This window comes from Capra hircus (genome assembly GCF_001704415.2).
Source record: "Capra hircus breed San Clemente chromosome X unlocalized genomic scaffold, ASM170441v1, whole genome shotgun sequence".
In the NCBI taxonomy this organism is placed as follows: Eukaryota; Metazoa; Chordata; class Mammalia; order Artiodactyla; family Bovidae; genus Capra; species Capra hircus.
This window is the reverse complement of record NW_017189516.1, coordinates 22,509,886-22,529,583: the sequence shown is the minus strand read 5'-3', so window position 1 is coordinate 22,529,583 and position 19,698 is coordinate 22,509,886. Positions and strand designations below refer to the sequence as shown.

General features: G+C 39.1%; 2 protein-coding genes across 3 annotated transcripts in view; both read right to left on the bottom strand.

Annotated features, from left to right (window-relative positions):
• LOC106503826 overlaps positions 1 to 19,698 on the bottom strand; it is a 368,197-nt gene that overhangs the window by 239,523 nt on the left and 108,976 nt on the right. The gene's annotated exons all lie outside the window — the stretch shown is intronic.
• LOC102173731 (zinc finger X-linked protein ZXDB) overlaps positions 13,789 to 19,698 on the bottom strand; it is an 88,367-nt gene continuing 82,457 nt past the window's right edge. For both annotated transcript variants that reach the window (XR_001917556.1, XM_018043760.1), the window contains one exon: positions 13,789 to 14,341. Coding sequence is in view for 1 of the 2 variants with exons in the window: in XM_018043760.1 (XP_017899249.1) it covers positions 14,339 to 14,341 (3 nt within the window). In the remaining variant the exon portion in view is untranslated. The remainder of the gene's footprint in view (positions 14,342 to 19,698) is intronic.

Below are 19,698 nucleotides of genomic sequence, written 5' to 3'. Positions count from 1 at the left end.
CAAAAGTGGGCATCCTTGTCTTGTTCCTGCCCTTAGAGGAAATGCTTTCAGCTTTTCACCATTGAGAATAATGTTTGCCATGTGTCATATATAGCCTTTATTATGTTGAGGTAGGTTCCTTCTATACTGATTTTCCGGAGAGGTTTTTTTTTTTTTTTTTTTTTTACTTTATTTTGCTTTACAATACTGTATTGGTTTTGCCATACATTGATATGAATCCACCACGGGTGTACATGAGTTCCCAATCCTGAACCCCCCTCCCACCTCCCACCCCATATCATCTCTCTGGATCTTCCCCGTGCAACAGCCCCAAGCATCCTGTATCGAACATAGACTGGCAATTCATTTCTTACATGATAGTATACATGTTTCAATGCCATTCTCCCAAATCATCCCACCCTCTCCTTCTCCCACAGAGTCCAAAAGTCCGTTCTAAACATCTGTGTCTCTTTTGCTGTCTCGCATACAGGGTTATCATTACCATCTTTCTAAATTCCATATATATGTGTTAATATACTGTATTGGTGTTTTTCTTTCTGGCTTACTTCACTCTGTATAATCGGCTCCAGTTTCATCCACCTCAATAGAACTGATTCAAATGTATTCTTTTTAATGGCTGAGTAATACTCCATTGTGTATATATACCACAGCTTCCTTATCCATTCATCTGCTGATGGACATCTAGGTTGTTTCCATGCCCTGGCTATTATAAACAGTGCTTCGATGCTCATTGGGGTACACATGTCTCTTTCAATTCTGGTTTCCTCAGTGTGTATGCCCAGCAGTGGGATTGCTGGGTCATAAGGCAGTTCTATTTGCAATTTTTTAAGGAATCTCCACACTGTTCTCCATAGTGGCTGTACTACTTTGCATTCCCACCAACAGTGTAAGAGGGTTCCCTTTTCTCCACACCCTCTCCAGCATTTATTGCTTGTAGACCTTTGGATCACAGCCATTCTGACTGGTGTGAAATGGTACCTCATTGTGGTTTTGATTTGCATTTCTCTGATAATGAGTGATGTTGAGCATCTTTTCATGTGTTTGTTAGCCATCCGTATGTCTTCCTTGGAGAAATGTCTATTTAGTTCTTTGGCCCATTTTTTGATTAGGTCGTTTATTTTTCTGGAATTGAGCTGCAGGCGTTGCTTGTATATTTTTGAGATTAGTTGTTTGTCAGTTTCTTCATTTGCTATTATTTTCTCCCATTCCAAAGGCTGTCTTTTCACCTTGCTTATAGTTTCTTTTGTGGTGCAGAAGCTTTTAATTTTAATTAGATCACATTTGTTTATTTTTGCTTTTATTTCCAGTATTCTGGTGGGTAGATCATAGAGGATCCTGCTGTGATTTATGTCAGAGAGTGTTTTGCCTATGTTCTCCTCTAGGAGTTTTATAGTTTCTGGTCTTATGTTTAGATCTTTAATCCATTTTGAGTTTATTTTTGTGTATGGTGATAGAAAGTGATCTAGTTTCATTCTTTTACAAGTGGTTGACCAGTTTTCCCAGCACCGCTTAAAGAGATTGTCTTTAATCCATTGTATAGTCTTGCCTCCTTTGTCGAAGATAAGGTGCCTGGAGAGTTTTTTAATTGTAAATTGGTGTTGGATTTTGTTGAAAGCTTTCTCTTCATCTATTGAAATGATCATATGAATTTTATCTTTCAATTTGTTAATATGATGTATCACATTGATTTATTTGCATATATTGATTCCTTGCACCCCTGGGATAAACCCATTTTATCACGGTGTGTGATTCCTTTAATAAGTTGTTGGATTCTGTTTTCTAGAACTTTGTTGAGATTTTAAAAATCTATGTTCATCAGTGATATTGGCCTATAATTTTCTTTTTGTCTGCTTTTGGTATCGGGGTGAGGGTGGCTTTGTAGAATGAATTTGGGAGTTTTCCTCCCTCTGCAATTTTTTTGGAACAGTTTGAGCAGGATAGTTGTTAGCTCTTGTCTAAATGTTTGACAGAATTCGCCATTGCAGCCATCTGGTCCTGGGCTCTTTGTTGGAAGATATTTTATCAGAGTTTCAATTTCAATGCTTGTGATTGGTCTGTTCATAGTTTCTACTTCTTATTAGTTCAGTCTTGGAAGTTTGTTCTTTTCCACTATTGGCATATAGTTGCTCACAATAGTCTTTTATGATCCTTTGTATTTCTATTGTGTCTATTGCCACTTCTCCTTTTTCATTTCTAACTTTATTGATATGAGTCTTCTCCCTTTTTTTCTTGATGACTGGCTATGGCTTGTTAACTTTCTTTATCGTCTCAAAGAACCACCTTTTATTTTTATGGATATTTGCTATTGTTTCTTTTATTTCTATTTATTTCTGTTCTGATAGGTATTATTTCTTTCCTCCTGCTAACTTTGGGGTTTCTTTGTTCTTCTTTTTCTAGTTGCTTTAGATATAAGGTTAAATTGTTTATTTGATGTTTTGCTCATTTTTGAGGTAAATTTATATTGCTATAAACTTCCTTCTTACTACTGTTTTTACTGCATCCCATAGTTTTTGAGTTATCATGTTTTTATTTTCATTTGTTTCTAGATTTTTTTTAAATTTCCTCTTTGATTTCCTCAGTGACCTCTTGGCTATAAAGTACTGTATTGTTTAGCTTTCATGTGTTTGTGTTTTACAGTCCTTTTCCTATAATTGATATCTAATCTTATAGCATTGTGGTCTGAAAAAAGGCTTGATACAATTTCAGTATTCTAAAAGTTAACCAATGTTTGTTTTCTGATCCAAAATGTGATCTATCCTGAAGAATGGTCTACAGGCTCTTGAGAAAAAAACTGTATTCTGCTGTTTGGATATGGAATGTCCTATAGATACCAATTAATTCTATCTTGTCCAATGTGTCATTTAAGGATTGTGATTCCTTATTAATATTCTGTCCAGATGATTTATCCATTGGTGTGACTGGAGTGTTAAAATCCCCCATTATTATTGTATTACCCCTTAATGGTGGTTAGCATTTGCATTATGTATTGAGGTGCTCCTATGATGGGTGCATAAATATTTATAATCATTATATCTCCTTCTTGATACCTTGATCATTATGTAGTGTCCTTCCTTGTTTCTTGTAACAGTCTTTATTTGAAAGTTTATTTTATCTGATATAAATGTTGGTGTTCCCGCTATCCTTTGATTTCTATTTGTGTGGAATATCTTTTTCCAGCCCCTCACTTTAAGTCTGCTTGTATCTGTTGAAATGAAGTTGGTCTCTAATAGACAGCACATATAAGGGCCTTGTTTTGTATCCATTTGGCCAGTCTGTATCTTGGTTGGAGAATTTAATACACTTACATTTAAGGTAATTGGTATGTGTGATCCTATAATCATTTACTTCATTGATTCGGATTTGTTTTTGTAGGTCTTTTCCTTTTCTTGTTTCCTGTCTAGAACTTTATAGAGAAGTTCCTCTTGCATTTGTTATAGAGCTGGTTTGGTGCCGAATTCTCTTATTTTTTTCTTATTTATAAAGCTTTTGATTTCTCTGTCAAATCTGAATGAGATCTTTTCTGGGTAGAGTAGTCTTCATTGTAGGTTTTTTATTTTTATTTTTTTTCATCATTTTAAGTATAGCCTGCCATTCCCTTCTTGCTGTTTCTGCTGAAAAATCGGCTGTTAACTTTATGGGGATTCCCTTGTATGTTATTTGTTGGTTTTCCCTTGCTTCTTTTAGTAATTGTTCTTTGTGTTTAATTTTTGTTAATTTGATCAGTGTGTCTTGGCCTGTTCCTTTCTGGGTTTATTTTGTATGAGACTCTCTGGGCTTTCTGGACTTGGCTGGGCATTTCCTTCCCTATGTTAGAGAAGTTTTTGACTATAATCTCCTCAAATATTTTTTCATGCCCTTTGTTTTCCTCTTATTTTTCTGCAATCCCTATAATTCAAATGTTGGTGCACTTAATGTCCCCAATATATCTGAGACTGTTCTAATTTCTTTTCAGTGTTGTTTCTTTATTCTGTTCTCCTTCAGTTATTTCCACAATTCCATTTTCCAGTTGAATTATCCATTCTCTTGCATTGGTTAATCCTCTATTGTATTCCTCTACTGCATTTTTATTTCAGTTTTTATGTTGTTCATTGTTCTTTATTTCTTCTAGGTTCTTGTTAAATCTCTTCCATCTTCTCAATCCATGCCTCCAGTCTATTTATCAGTGCAATGGCACCCCACTCCAGTACACTTGCCTGGAAAATCCCATGGATGGAGGAGCCTGCTAGGCTGCAGTCCATGGGGTCGCAAAGAGTCGAACACGACTGAGTGACTTCACTTTCACTTTTCACTTTCATGCATCGGAGAAGGAAATGGCAACCCACTCCAGTGTTCTTGCTTGGAAAATCCCAGGGATGGCGGAGCCTGGTGGGCTGCTGTCTATGGGGTCGCACAGAGTTGGACACGACTGAAGCGACTTAGCAGCAGCAGTACTTTATTTTTGATGTTTTGGATCTTTCCCATCATTACTCTTAATTCTTTTTCATGTTCAGTTCAGATGCTCAGCTGAGACCAACTCTTTGTGACCACATGGACTGCAGTACACCAGGCCTCCTTGTCCATCACCAACTCCCAGAGTTTACTCAAACTCATGTCCATTGTGTCGGTGATGCTATCCAACCATCTCATCCTCTGCCGTCCCCTTCTTCACTCACCTTCAATCTTTCCCAGCATCAGGGTCTTTTCAAATGAGTCAGTTCTTCACATCAGGTAGGCAAGGTATTGGACTTTCAGCTTCAACATCAGTCCTTCCAATGAATATTCAGGACTGATTTACTTTAGACTGGACTGGTTGGATCTCCTTGTAGCCCAAGGGACTCTCAAGAGTCTTCTCCAACACCACAGTTCAAAAGCATCAATTCTATGGGGCTCAGCTTTCTTTATAGTCCACCTCTCACATCCATACATGACTACTGGAAAAACCATAGCTTTGACTAGATGGACCTTTGTTGGCAAAGTAATGCCTCTGCTTTTTAATATGCTGTCTAGGTTGGTCATAACTTTCCTTCCAAGGAGTAAGCATTTTTTAATTTCATGGCTGCAGTCACCATCTGCAGTGATTTTGTAACCCCCCCTCCCCAAAATAAAGTCTGTCACTGTTTCCCCATCTATTTGCCATAAAGTGATGGGAACAGATGGCATAATCTTAGTTTTCTGAATGTTGAGTTTTAAGCCAACTTTTCCACTTCCATCAGGAGGCTCTTTAGTTCTTCTTTGCTTTCTTACATAAGGGTGATGTCATCTGCATATCTGAGGTTATTGATATTTCTCCCAGCAATCTTGATTCCAGCTTGTGCTTCATCCAGCCCAGCGTTTCTCATGATGTACTCTGCATATAAGTTAAATAAGCAGGGTGACAATATGCAGCCTTAACATACTCCTTTCCCTATTTGGAACCAGTCTGTTGTTTCATGTCCAGTTCTAACTGTTGATTCCTGAGACCACGTAGACTGTCTATTTTGTCTTCATTTGTTTGGACCAGTGTGTTTTTACCATGCTCCTTCATTTGCTGCATGTTTCTCTGTCTTTTCATTTTGTTTAATTTACTCTTTCTGGGACCTCCTTTCCACAGGCTGCAAATTTTAGTTCCTCTTAGTTATGTAGTCTTCCCCCAGTGGGTAGGGTTGGGCCAGTGCTTGGTGAAGTTTTCCTGGTTAGGGGTTCTTGTGCCTATATTCTGGAGGGTGAAGTTGGATCTTGTATCTCTAAAAGACAGTTTTGTGCAGCCTATTTCCTAATGGGAAGGGCTGTGGAAAGTGTTTTGCTAGCTGTTTGGCACAAAGCATTCAACAGTGAAGCTGGCTGGCCTTTGGTTAGTCCAGTTCTCAGTGTTGAGAGGCAGGCCTTTGGGAGATTTCTCACTACTTAGTATTTCATGGGGTCAGGAGTTCTCTGATGGTCCAACCTCTTGGACTCAGTCTGTCCAAAAGTCTGTTCTTTATATGTGTGTCTCTTTTGCTGTCTTCCATATACGGTCATTGTTGTCATCTTTCAAAATTCCATATATATGTGTTAATATACAGCATTTGTCTTTATCTTTCTGACTTACTTCACCTGTATAATAGGCTCCAATTTCATCCACTTCATTAGGACTGACTCAAATGTGTTCCTTTTGATAGCTGCGTAGTATTCCATTATGTATATATAATACAACTTCCTTATCCATTTATCTGCTGATGGACATCTAGGCTGTTTCAATGTCCTAGCTATTGTAAATATGCTTCAATGAACATAGGGGTATGTGTGTCTCTTTCTATTCTTGATTCCTTGGGGTGTATGCCCAGCAGGGGGATCATTGGGTCATTTGGCAGTTCTTTTCCCAGTTTTTAAGGAATCTCCACACTGTTCTCCATAGTGGCTGTACTAGTTTGCATTCCCACCAACAGTGTAAGAGGGTTCCCTTTTCTCCACACCCTCTCCAGCATTTATTGTTTGTAGACTTTTTGATTATGGCCATTCTGACCAGAATGAGATGGTGCTTCATTGTGGTTTTGATTTGCATTTCTCTAACTTACATGCAGAGTACATCATGAGAAATGCTGGACTGGAAGAAACACAAGCTGGAATCAAGATTGCTGGGAGAAATATCAATAACCTCAGATATGCAGATGACACCACTCTTATGGCAGAAAGTGAAAGTGAACTAAAAAGCCTCTTGAAGAAAGTGAAAGAGGAGAGTGAAAAAGTTGGCTTAAAGCTCAACATTCAGAAAACGAAGATCATGGCATCTGGTCCCATCACTTCATGGGAAATACATGGGGAAACGGTGGAAACAGTGTCAGACTTTATTTGGGGGGGGGGCTCCAAAATCACTGCAGATGGTGACTGCAGCCATGAAATTAAAAGATGCTTACTCCTTGGAAGAAAAGTTATGACCAACCTAGATAGCATATTCAAAAGCAGAGACATTAGTTTGCCGACTAAAGTCCGTCTAGTCAAGGCTATGGTTTTTCCAGTGGTCATGTATGGATGTGAGAGTTGGACTGTGAAGAAGGCTGAGCGCCGAAGAATTGATGCTTTTGAACTGTGGTGTTGGAGAAGACTTGAGAGTCCCTTGGACTCCAAGGAAATCCAACCAGTCCATTCTGAAGGAGATTAGCCCTGGGATTTCTTTGGATGGAATGATGCTAAAGCTGAAACTCCAGTACTTTGGCCACCTCATGTGAAGAGTTGACTCATTGGAAAAGACTTTGGTATTGGGAGGGATTGGGAGCAGGAGGAGAAGGGGACAACAGAGGATGAGATGGCTGGATGGCATCACTGACTCGAAGGACATGAATCTGAGTGAACTCCGGGAGTTGGTGATGGACAGGGAGGCCTGGCGTGCTGTGCTTCATGGGGTCTCAAAGAGTCAGATGCGACGAGCGACTGAACTGAACTGAACTGAACGATGAGTGATGTTGAGCATCTTTTCATCCCTCCCTCTTCACAGCACAACTGAGCAAGTGAGCCTGAATAAGTGGCTACTTTTGACCCCTCATGTCAGGGTAGAAATAAGATACTGAAGAGACTTGCAAACAGAGGAAGCCAAAATAAGCAAAGAAGGGGGAACCACCCTGAAAGTGGCAGGTGCAACAGTTTAAAACCCCATAGTTAAGCTGAGACTGTGCATTTGAGGATGTATTTTTCTAAGAATTTGTCAGTTTCTTCTAGGTTTTAATTTTATTGGCATATAGTTGCTTGTACTACTTTCTTATGATCCTTTGTATTTCTGTTGTGTCAGTTGCAATGTCTCTGTTTACATTTCTTTTTTGCAATAGGAATTATGTAGATATTTATTTTTGTGTATTTCACAGGTATAATTTTGGAAGAATTATTTGACAATTTTCAGCTTTAATTGCAAAGTCTATAGACATGTTCAGCAAAAAAATTCTTTTATTCTTGGCCCTTTTAATACAGTGTCCCATTGCATCTGTCTACTTTGCTATATTTAAGATGGATAACAAAAGGGACCTACTGTATGGCACATTTAACTGTGGTTAATGTTATGTAGCAGCCTGTATGGGAGGGGAATTTGGGGGAAAGTAGATACACGTATATTTATTGCTGAATCCCTTTTTTGTTCACCTGAAACTATCACAACATTGTTAAGGCTAAACCCCAATACAAAATAAAAAGTTTAAAATAACAAATAACAAATAAGAGATGCAGTCACAGATTCAAGGGCTTATTTTAAAAATTAGATTTTTCTTCCAAATGCTGTTTAGTTGATCAATAACATATTACAAAGATAGTTAATGGTTTTCATGACCATCAGTGATTTCCAGAATAAAATCCATTAGTCTACCTATTAAGAGGCAGAAATTAGTAAAATAGTGTTAAAATCAGGGTTTTTATCCTTTGAATAACAATTCCAGAATAAGACTTCTTTGATTCCAATTTTATAAGGTGTGATGTGGTGTCAGAGGTAGAAAGAATATGAGGGAAGACTGGCAGTGCACTCTGAATTGCAGAATTAGGACAGTGGTTCAAATCTGTCCTTGTCCAGATAAAGATACTGTTTTAAAAAAAATTTTTAATGGTTCCTTGCATGTGTGCATGCCAAGTCACTTCAGTCATGTCTGATTCTGAGCCCCTATGGACTGTAGCCTGACAGGCTCCTCTGTCCATGGGATTCTCCAGGCAAGAATACTGGAGTGGGTTTCCCTGACCTCCTCCAGGTGATCTTCCCGACCCAGGTATTGAACACGCATCTCTTATGTCTCCTGCATTGGCAGTTCTTTACCACTAGTGCCAACTGGAAAGCCCAAAATACATGCTTAAGTATGGTATACTGGAAAGGACATTAAAGGATTGATAATTCATCAGCCTCAAATACCATTTAATAAATGCCATCAGGGGCCTTAATAAACAAGCAGGGATGACAACAGGATGGGGGAAGTGAAGTAAAATGAGGTAAAAAAGTAAAATGAAAAATGGAAGTAATGTGTCTGAATGTTAGGGAATGTAAAAAGCCCACAACAGAAACTGTTTTAGTTGCCACTTGGTCATGCCCATCCTTCCTATAGAATACCTGTCCCTGGATCACCAAACACCAAGTTTGCAGCACAGTCCAAGTAGAGTTCACATTTAAGTGTTTGATAAAATTTGAGTAATTTGGATTTAGAAAGAATACATATCTGGTTTAGTAAATGTATCAATAAATATTCAGAGGTATAGTTTTATTGCATCAAGTAAAAAGAGCAGCAAATTTCCAGTGAAGTAACAACAAGTAGAGGCTTCGGTGAACATTTAGAACTTATTTTTAGGTGGGCAGCACAAGAATTTTGAATAACTTGTAAATAGACCGTAAGCATGCTCCTTCTAGTTCATCAGAACAGTCATTCCTTACTATCTCAACAAGCCAATAAATATAATTATTTTAGTCAGATGTAGCCTTTAAAAATGAAATGTTTCTCGGAACTGTACTATCAAACAGGAGCTACTGGATATGAAACAGGTAATTTATTTTTATCTGGTTTTAATGAAGTATTTATCTCCAACTTATTTACGCCAACATTCATTTATAATAAAGACAATGATTCAAATCGGCCCTTTCTCAAACCACAAATATTAAACCATAGAAAGGTTTAATTAAGTTCAGCTTAGTCAAAAGTATCAAGCAATGGTGAAACAATCTGCAAATATGTCTTCAATGAACTGAGCTTCTAAATAGAACAAAAACAGAAAAGTGAAAAACCCCTATCCTAATCACCAATAATGAAGGCTAAGCAATTAATCATACCTACGAGTCCTACACGGCAGGTCTTTCCTGATGGAAAGTCCTGAGATTTCAATCATTATGACTTTACAGAAGGCAGGTTGGCTTAATGAGAAAATTTACCTTTAATAAAAAGACAATATTTTATTAATGAGGAAATTTGCTTTTAATAAAAGATAGTATTTTATTTTGGGTACTTAGTATTTCACAGATCTGCAACAAATTTTGAAGTAGATAAATATAAGCATTTATTATACAAGCTAATACCTCCCTGATCAGGGCATCAGTTGGTAAAGAAACCACCTGCAATGCAGAAGACCCTGGTTTGATTCCTGGCTTGGGAAGATCCTCTGAAGAAGGGATAGGCTACCCACTCCAGTATTCTTGCCTGGAGAATTCTGTGGACTGTATAGTCCATGGGGCCGCAGAGTTGGACTTAACTGAATGACTTTCACTTGATACAAGCTAAAATTCAGACAGCAATTACATCACTTGTTGCAAACTATAGCAGGCATCCTATCATAATCAAGAATAACATGATCTGATCTTTCAGGTTAATCTCTGACTTATGTGTGAATTTAATGATGATTGTTTGCAAATAGTCATTAAAAAACCTACTAGATATTACCAAAATTCTACTTTGGGGTATTTTGCAATTCTTAAATCAATCCCACAATGATTATACATACTTTGATATAACCTACTCACTCCCATTACAAATCTGTTTATATATATAATTAATCTTTATAACAAATTAGCACATTATTGATTTTGTTATTTTCTGCTTTTGGAGTGAATGGCTCAGGAAGACAATCAGCAAGCTTTTCTCAGAGTGCTAGGCAGCCTTTAAGTGCAGGTGCTATGCTTAATGCACCGTTTATGGTAATTTGGGGTCATAGGAAAGCAGGTGTACAAATGAAGCAAAGATCTAGAAAAGATGCCTGGATCCAAAAGAGATGGCAGTCTTGCACAAGTCAAAGATGAAGAAAAAAATATATCATCTCAGGCTACAGATCCTCAGCGTCATGCTACAGTACCACAGCTTATGGGCAGAGCTCTGAAAGAGCAGTAGATTTGTCCCAGCAAAGTGTTAAAGTTCTAACTAGATAAATGACAAGTAAAATTATATTTACATTTTATTGAAATGACGTCTATAGAAGAAAAATATCTAAATATGAACTATCTGTTCCACATATCATGTAAATTGCTCTAACTGTCACAAGCCTAATTCACTTAGTTCACTATAATTACTTAAAATTAATCTTATCATAACTAGGTTTCTGGGCCAGTCTTTTCAAATATTTGTTTCATTATAAATTTCTTTTTATTTAAACAACTGTCAATTAGTAATAATACAGGATTAAGAGTAGTTAACAACTGTGAAATCATTGTGTTAGAAAATACAGCATTCAAGAGTAAAATTATAGATACATATGTTTCTGAATAGACTGAACAGCACAGCCCAACACAATTTGAGTCAAAGAAGCAAGAGAAAAAAAGAAAGGCCACAGGAAGCAAATTATTTTATTCTGTATGTATGCTTAGTCACTCAGTGGTGTCCAACTCTTCGACCACATGGACTGCGGCCTGCAAGGCTCCTCTGTCCATGGGGATTCTCCAGGCAAGAATACTGGAGTGGGTTGCCATGCCCTTCCTCTAGGGGATCTTCCCAACCCAGGGATTGAACTTAGGTCTCCTGCATTGTAAGTAGATTCTTTACTGACTGAACCACCAGAGAAGACATTTTATTCTAATGTCCCTCAAATTGACTATGGAAGTAAAAAGTTTCTACATTAAAAAACATTTATATAAATTACATGAATTTAATTGTCATAAAAGTCAATATATTCTGCATAGGACAAAAGGCATGTACAAGAAACATAACATAGTTGTGGAATGTCATGAATATTAGTAACAAATGAAAAATTAAGTATATGACAGACTGAGCAATTACCAACTCAATGGACACAAATTTGAGCAAATTCCAGGAGATAGTTAAGGACAGGGAAACCTGGCATGCTGCAGTCCATGGGGTCACAAAGAGTTGAAAACCACTTAGTGACTAAACAACAACAAGACTGAGCAAACATTTCAGTTTGGTGTTCTATAACTCCGAGACTATAAACTACTCTTGAGAGCGTTAGCAGGTAGTAAGGCCAGAGGTCCCCAAGTCACGGGAGGAAATAAACTGCAGGTGTCAGGCAGACTTTTTTTTCCCCCTTCTTTGTTGAGGAAGCCAGTTCTACCTAAGACTAACCTTTTTTTTTTTTTTTTCCTTAAATCTTGGGCTGCTAGCTTTGACGTGACATTGCTCGGTCGTATCCAACTCTTTGTGACCCCATGGACTGTAGCCTACCGGGCTCCTCCATCCATGGGATTTTCCAGGCAAGAGTACTGGAGTGGGTTGCCATTTCCTTCTCCAGATGATCTTCCCGACCCAGGGATTGAACCCGGGTCTCCCACATTGTAGGCAGATGCTTTACCATCTGAGCTACAAGGGAAGCCCTTGACTCAGCAAACCAATATTCATTTCAATTGTTTTATGGCCGAGTATGACACATCTTTTGCCATTCTAGCTCAACAATGCATATTGTGGGATTGGGGCCTGATGAAACTCCCTCAGTCTTGAGGTGTCTCTCTTATCTGATTAGGAGCTCACTGCAGTCTTCAGTCCATGTGGTTGCAAAGATCCGGACGTGACTGAGCAACTTTCACTCACTCCCTAACAGACATGAAACACCTTGCTAAAGACTAGCAAGTGGGCACTCTTTCTGTCCCCTCCTTATGTCTTTGTTGGAAGCTTTCCCTATCTCTATTGTAATGTAATAAAACACTGCTACACAAAAATCTCTGAGTAGTCAATCCTTGTCTCTGGCCGCAGATCAAAACCGTCTCCTCTGGGGGTCATGAATCCTGGCATAGCACACGGCTCACAAACCACAACCTTTCAATCTTACTATATATAAATGACAAATGACATATAGAGTTTTGTATAGGAATTCTTGTGCTTCTGGTTGGCACATCATCTACTCTTTAATATGTGAAATTAATACAGACAGTTGTGACAAGCTGTGAAAAAAAATGTACTTACAAAAGTGGTACAGAAGTGGCACAAAAGTGAACTCAATAGTTATTGCACATGTACACCTCACATCTTCAACAACAATAGGTATTTTAACACTATAGAACGTAATAAGAATATTAGCTTCAACAGTAGCTGTTAAGCACCAGAGTCACATAAGTTACAACAGAATGGACAAATATTGCCTGAGTAACATTCTACTGTTAAAGCTGAAACAGAGTTAAGGCCATTATAGTTCAAGCACAGGATACAAATCTTTTGGAGTCATGTCTGTATTTGAAATATGTGACTTTTCTTCAAACTTGTGGTCTTAAATTTCTGTTTTAAAAAATCCAAAAGGAAAATGTAGAAGAAATCAATACAGTAGAGGTTATATTAAATAAGCTGCTGCTGCTGCTGCTAAGTCGCTTCAGTCGTGTCCAACTCTGTGTGACCCCACAGACGGCAGCCCACTAGGCTCCTCTGTCCCTGGGATTCTCCAGGCAAGAATATTGGAGTGGGTTGCCATTTCCTTCTCCAATGCATGAAAGTGAAAAGTGAAAGTGAAGACACTCAGTCGTGTCCGACTCTTTGTGACCCCATGGACTGCACCCTACCAGGCTCCTCAGTCCATGGGATTTTCCAGGCAAGAGTACTGCAGTGGGGTGCCATTGCATTCTCTGATATTAAATAAGAGTAACATATAAAGCTATAATTTAATGAATTAAAGAAAGCCAAAACATTAAAATTGTAAAACTTGTTACTTGTTGGAACCAGTGCTACACTAGGAGTTAGGTAATACATACAATTATTTTCAAGTAGATTGCTTTACTTTGCTCTAACATGTTCTTTTCACCAGTGCACTGTTAGACTAGTAAAAACTCTACATAAGTATTAGTATATTCCCTTACCAGGGCTTCCCTGGTAACTCAGTCAGTAAAGAATTTGCCTGGAGTGCAGGAGACCTGGGTTTAATCCCTGGATTGGGAAGATCCCCTGGAAAAGGAAATGGCAACCCACTCCAGTATTCTTGCCTGGAAAATCCTATAGACTGAGGAGCTTGTTGGGCTACAATCAATGGGGTCGCGGAAGTCAGACACAACTTAGCAACTAAACCACATCCCCTAACAAGAGCAGCACACACTACTGCTACCTGCGAAGTTGTCACTCTTGAATGACTTAGTGAAAGTAAATAAAAAGCAGAGAAGTCATATATTAAGGGGAAATAATGGGAATTACAAGACACATGCAGTTCAACTATTTTAATCAACCAGCCAGTTTGCTAACAAGAGATGATTACCATTGAGGAAGGTTGTATGGAGTGGGAATGTGGTCACCAGTGACCTCTGTCTTATCTGTGGCTGTGATATAGCCATACTGTAATTCCAAGAATCAAAATATTTTTTGCCCTTTCAGAAATCATTTCCTTAAAAAATCTGAACCTCTAGGCTTTTGTCTCAGATGAGGATACCTTGCTTTTAATTTTGTTTCTTCAGCTTTCTCTGGACTAGTCACTTTATCTTCCATTTCTTTCTGCTCCTCCATGGAGGCTGTCCCAGGGACTTCCATGAACATACTTCTCACTATGTGGAGGAGACACCAGAAAGAGAAGCAGTTACCAGGTAACCAAGGCTGCCCAGCTGCCTGGTTGCCTCAAGTCTGCTAGACTCCCACCCAACTCCCCAAGCATTTGACTGGGCCACCTCTACCCACCTCCATTTTCATTTCTAATTTTAATGATTTGAGTCCTTTCCCTTCTTTTCTTGACGAGTCTGGCTATCAGTTTTGTTTAGTTTGATGAGTGGGTAACCATTTCCTTCTCCAGGGGATCGTCCTGATGCAAGGATCAAACCCAAGTTTCTTGCATTGCAGGTATACTCTTTACTGTTTGAGCCACAAGGGAAGCCCAACCAGCTTTTAGTTGTATTGATCTTTGCCGTTATTTTCTTCACTTCTATTTCATTTATTTCTGCTCTTATTTTCCTCTTTCCTTCTACTAATGTTGGATTTTGTTTGATATTTATTCTCTGAGAGCTTTAGGTATAAGATTGTTGTTGTTCTTCAGTCACAAAGTTATGTCTGACTCTGCGACCCCATGAGCTGCAGCATGCCAGACTTCCCTGTCCTTCACAATCTCCCTGAGTTGCTCAAACTCATCTCCATTGAGTCAGTGATGTGATCCAATCATCTCTTATCTTCTGTTGCCCCCTTCTCCTCCTGCCCTCAATATTTCTGAGCATTAAGGTCTTTTCAAGTGAATCAGCTCTTTGCAGTGGTCAGGGCAAAGAAATAGAGGAAAACAATAGAGTGAGAAAGACTAGACATCTCTTCAAGGAAATTAGAGAGACCAAGGGAACATTTCATGCAAAGATGGGCACAATAAAGGACAGAAATGGTATGGACCTAACAGAAGCAGAAGATATTAAGATGACGTGGCAAGAATACACAGAAGAACTATACAAAAAGATCTTCATGACCTAGATAAACAGGATGGTGTGATCACCCACCTAGAACCAGACATCCTGGAATGCAAAGTCAAGTGGGCCTTGGAAGTATCACTATGAACAAAGCTGATGGAGGTGATGGAATTCCAGTTGAACTATTTCAAATCCTAAAAGATGATGCTGTGAAACTGCTGCATTCAACATGCCAACAAATTTGGGAAACTCAGCAGTGGCCACAGGGCTGGAAAAGGCCAGTTTTCGTTCCAATCCCAAAGAATGGCAATGCCAAATAATGTTCAAACTACTGCATAATTACACTCATCTCACACGCTAGCAAAGTAATGCTCGAAATTCTCCAAGCCAGGCTTCAGCAGTATGTGAACCATGAACCTCCAGATGTTCAAGCTGGATTTAGAAAAGCCAGAGGAAGCAGAGATCAAATTGCCAATATCCGCTGGATCGTCAAAAAAGCAAAAGAGTTCCAAAAAAACATCTACTTCTGCTCTATTGACTATGCCAAAGCCTTTGACTGTGTGGATCACAACAAACTGTGGAAAATTCTGAAAGAGATGGGAATACCAGACCACCTGACCTGCCTCCTGAGAAATCTGTATGCAGGTCAAGAAGCAATAGTTAGAACTAAACATGAAACAACACACTGGTTCCAAACTGGGAAAGGATTACGTGAAGGCTGTATATTGTCACTGTACTTATTTAACTTATATTCAGAGTACATCATGAAAAATGCTGGATTGGATGAAGCACAAGCTGAAATCAAAATTGCTGGGAGAAATATCAATAACCTCAGATATGCAGATGACACCACCCTTATGGGAGAAAGCAAAGAAGAACTAAAGAGCCTCTTGATGAAAGTGAAAGAGGAGAGTGAAAAACTTGGCTAAAAATTCAACATTCAAAAAACTAAGAGCATGGCATGTGGTCCCACCACTTCATGGAAAATAGATGGAGAAACAATGGAAACAATGACATATTTATTTGGGGGGGTCTCCAAAATCACTGCAGATGGTGACTGCAGCCTTGAAATTAAAAGACGCTTGCTCTTTGGAAAGAAAAGCTATGACCAAACTAGACAGCATATTAAAAAGCAGAGACATTACTTTGCCAACAAAGGTCCATCTAGTCAAAGCTATGATTTTTCCAGTAGTCATGTATGGATGTGAGAGTTGGACTATAAAGAAAGCTGAGCACCAAAGAATTGATGCTTTTGGACGGTGGTGTTGGAGAAGACTTTTGAGAGTCCCTTCGACTGCAAGGAGATCCAACCAGTCCATCCTACAGTAAATCAACCTTGAATATTCATTGTAAGGACTGATGCTGAAGCTGAAACTCAAATAGTTTGGCCACCTGATGTGAAGAACTGACTCATCTGAAAAGATGAGTTTCCAGCTATCTAGGAAATGCACATCTCGTGTTGGAGGGTCACTTCCTATGCCACAGACAAAAATACAACGTGGAGGAGCACAAGTTATTGCTCCTCCAAGTATTGATAATATCTTCACTTTTAGAGAGTGCAGATATTACTTTTTCCACCCAGGGGTGGGATCCATTGCAAGCTTTTCATATTCCATTAACATGATTCAGTTCAGTTCAGTCAGTCAGTCTGGTCCGAGTCTTTGTGACCCCATGGACTGCAGCATGCCGTGCTTCCTTGTCCAGCACCAACTCCCAACTCAACTTTGAGACTGCGCAAACTCATGATGATCAAGTCGGTGATGCCATTTAACCATATCATCCTGTGTCGTCCCCTTCTCCTCCTGCCTTCAATCTTTCCCAGCATAAAGGTCTTTTCTAATGAGTCGGCTCTTCACATCAGGTAGTAAAAGTACTGCAGCTTCAGCTTTAGCATTAATCCTTTCAATGAAAATTCAGGACTGATTTCCTTTAGGATTCACTGGTTTGATCTCCTTGCAGTCCAGGGGGCTCTCAAGCGTCTTCTCCAACACCACAGTTCAAAAAAAAAAAAAATTATTTGGCATTCAGCCTTCTTTATGGTCCAACTTTCACAGCCATACATGACTACTGGAAAAACCATAGCTTTGACTATACTGACCTTTATCAGAAAAGTAATGCCTCTGCTTTTTTAATATGCTGTTTAGGTTTGTCAAAACTTTTCTTCCAAGCAGCAAACTTCTTTTAATTTCATGGTTGCAGTCATCATCTGCAGTAATTTTAGAGGTCCCCCAAAATAAAGTTTCTCACTGTTTCCATTGTTTCCTCATCTATTTTCCATGAAGTGATGTGACCAGACGCCATGATCTTAGTTTTTTGAATGCTGTTTTAAGCCAACTTATTCCTTTTCCTCTTTTACCTTTATCAAGAAGCTCCTCAGTTCCTCTTCACTTTCAGCTATAAGAGTCTTGTAATCTGCATATCTGAAGTTACTGATATTTCTTCTGGCAATCTTGATTCCAACTTGTGCTTCACCCAGCCCAGCATTTCACATGATGTACTCTGAATATAAGTTAAATAAGAAGAGGGACAATATACAACCTTGATGTACTCTTCTTTGTAATTTCGATCCAGTCAGTTGTTCCATGTCCAGTTCTAACTGTTGCTTCTTGACCTGCATACAGGTTTCTCAGGAGGCAGGCCAGATGGTCTGGTATTTCCATCTCTTGAAGAATTTCCAGAGATTGTTGTGATCTACAGTCAAAGGCTTTGGCATAGTCACTGAAGTTCAGTTCAGTTCAGTCGCTCAGTCATGTCCGACTCTTTGTGACCCCATGAATCACAGCATGCCAGGCCTCCCTGTTCATCACCATCTCCCAGAGTTCACACAGACTCATGTCCATCGAGGCCATGATGCCATCCAGCCATCTCATCCTCTGTTGTCCCCTTCTCCTCCTGCCCCCAATCCCTCCCAGCATCAGAGTCTTTTCCAATGAGACAACTCTTCGCATGAGGTGGCCAAAGTACTGGAGTTTCAGCTTCAGCATCATTCCCTCCAAAGAAATTCCAGGGTTGATATCCTTCAGAATGGACTGGTTGGATCTCCTTGCAGTCCAAGGGACTCTCAAGAGTCTTCTCCAACACCGCAGTTCAAAAGCATCAATTCTTTGGTGCTCAGCCTTCTTCACAGTCCAACTCACATCCATACATGACCACTGGAAAAACGATAGCCTTGACTAGACAGACCTTAGTTGGCAAAGTAATGTCTCTGCTTTTGAATATGCTATCTAGGTTGGTCATAACTTTTCTTCCAAGGAGTAAGCGTCTTTTACTTTCATGGCTGCAGTCACCATCTGCGGTGATTTTGGAGCCCAAAATATAAAGTCTGACACTGTTTCCACTGTTTCCCTGTCTATTTCCCATGAAGTGATGGGACCGGATGCCATGATCTTCGTTTTCTGAATTTTGAGCTTTAAGCCAGCTTTTTCACTCTCCTCTTTCACTTTCATCAAGAGGCTTTTTAGTTCACTTTCACTTTCTGCCATAAGGGTGGTGTCATCTGCATATCTGAGGTTATTGATATTTCTCCCGGCAATCTTGATTCCAGCTTGTGTTTCTTCCAGTCCAGCGTTTCTCATGAGGTACTCTGCATAGAAGTCAAATAAGCAGAGTGACAATATACAGCCTTGACGTACACCTTTTCCAATTTGGAACCAGTCTGTTGTTCCATGTCCAGTTCTAACTGTTGCTTCCTGACCTGCATACAGATTTCTCAAGAGGCAGGTTAGGTGGTCTGGTATTCCCATCTCTTTCAGAATTTTCCACAGTTTATTGTGATCCACACAGTCAAAGGCTTTGGCATAATCAATAAAGCAGAAATAGAAGTTTTTCTGGAACTCTCTTGCTTTTGCCATGATCCAGCGGATGTTGGCAATTTGATCTCTTGTTCCTCTGCCTTTTCTAAAACCAGTTGAACATCAGTTGGTGAAGTAGAAGAAGATTTTTTTCTGAAACTCTCTTGCTTTTTCTATGATCCAATAGATTTTCGCAATTTGATCTCTGGTTCCTCTGCTTTTTCTATATCCAGCTTGAACATCTGGAAGTTCTCAATTCATGTACTGTTGAAGCCTAGCTTGGAGAATATTGAGCATTACTTTGATAACATGTGAAGTGAGTGCAATTGTGCAGTAGTTTGAACATTATATAGCATTGCCTTTCTTTGGGATTGGAATGAAAACTGACATTTTCCAGTCCTGTACCACTGTTGAATTTTCCAAATTTTCAGGCATATTGAGTGCAGGACTTTAATAGCATCATCTTTTAGGATTTTAATTAGCTCAGTTGGAATTCCATCACCTCCACTAGCTTTGTTCATAGTGATGCTTCCTAAGGCCCACTTGACTTCACACTCCAGGATGTCTGGCTCTAAGTCAGTGATCACACCCTCTTGGTTATCTGGGTCATTAAGACCTTTTTTTGGTAGAGTTCTTCTCTGTATTCTTGTCATCCCTTCTTCATATCTTCTGTTTCTGTTAGGTTCTTGCCATTTCTGTTCTTTTGGTGTCCATATTTGCTTAAAATTTTCC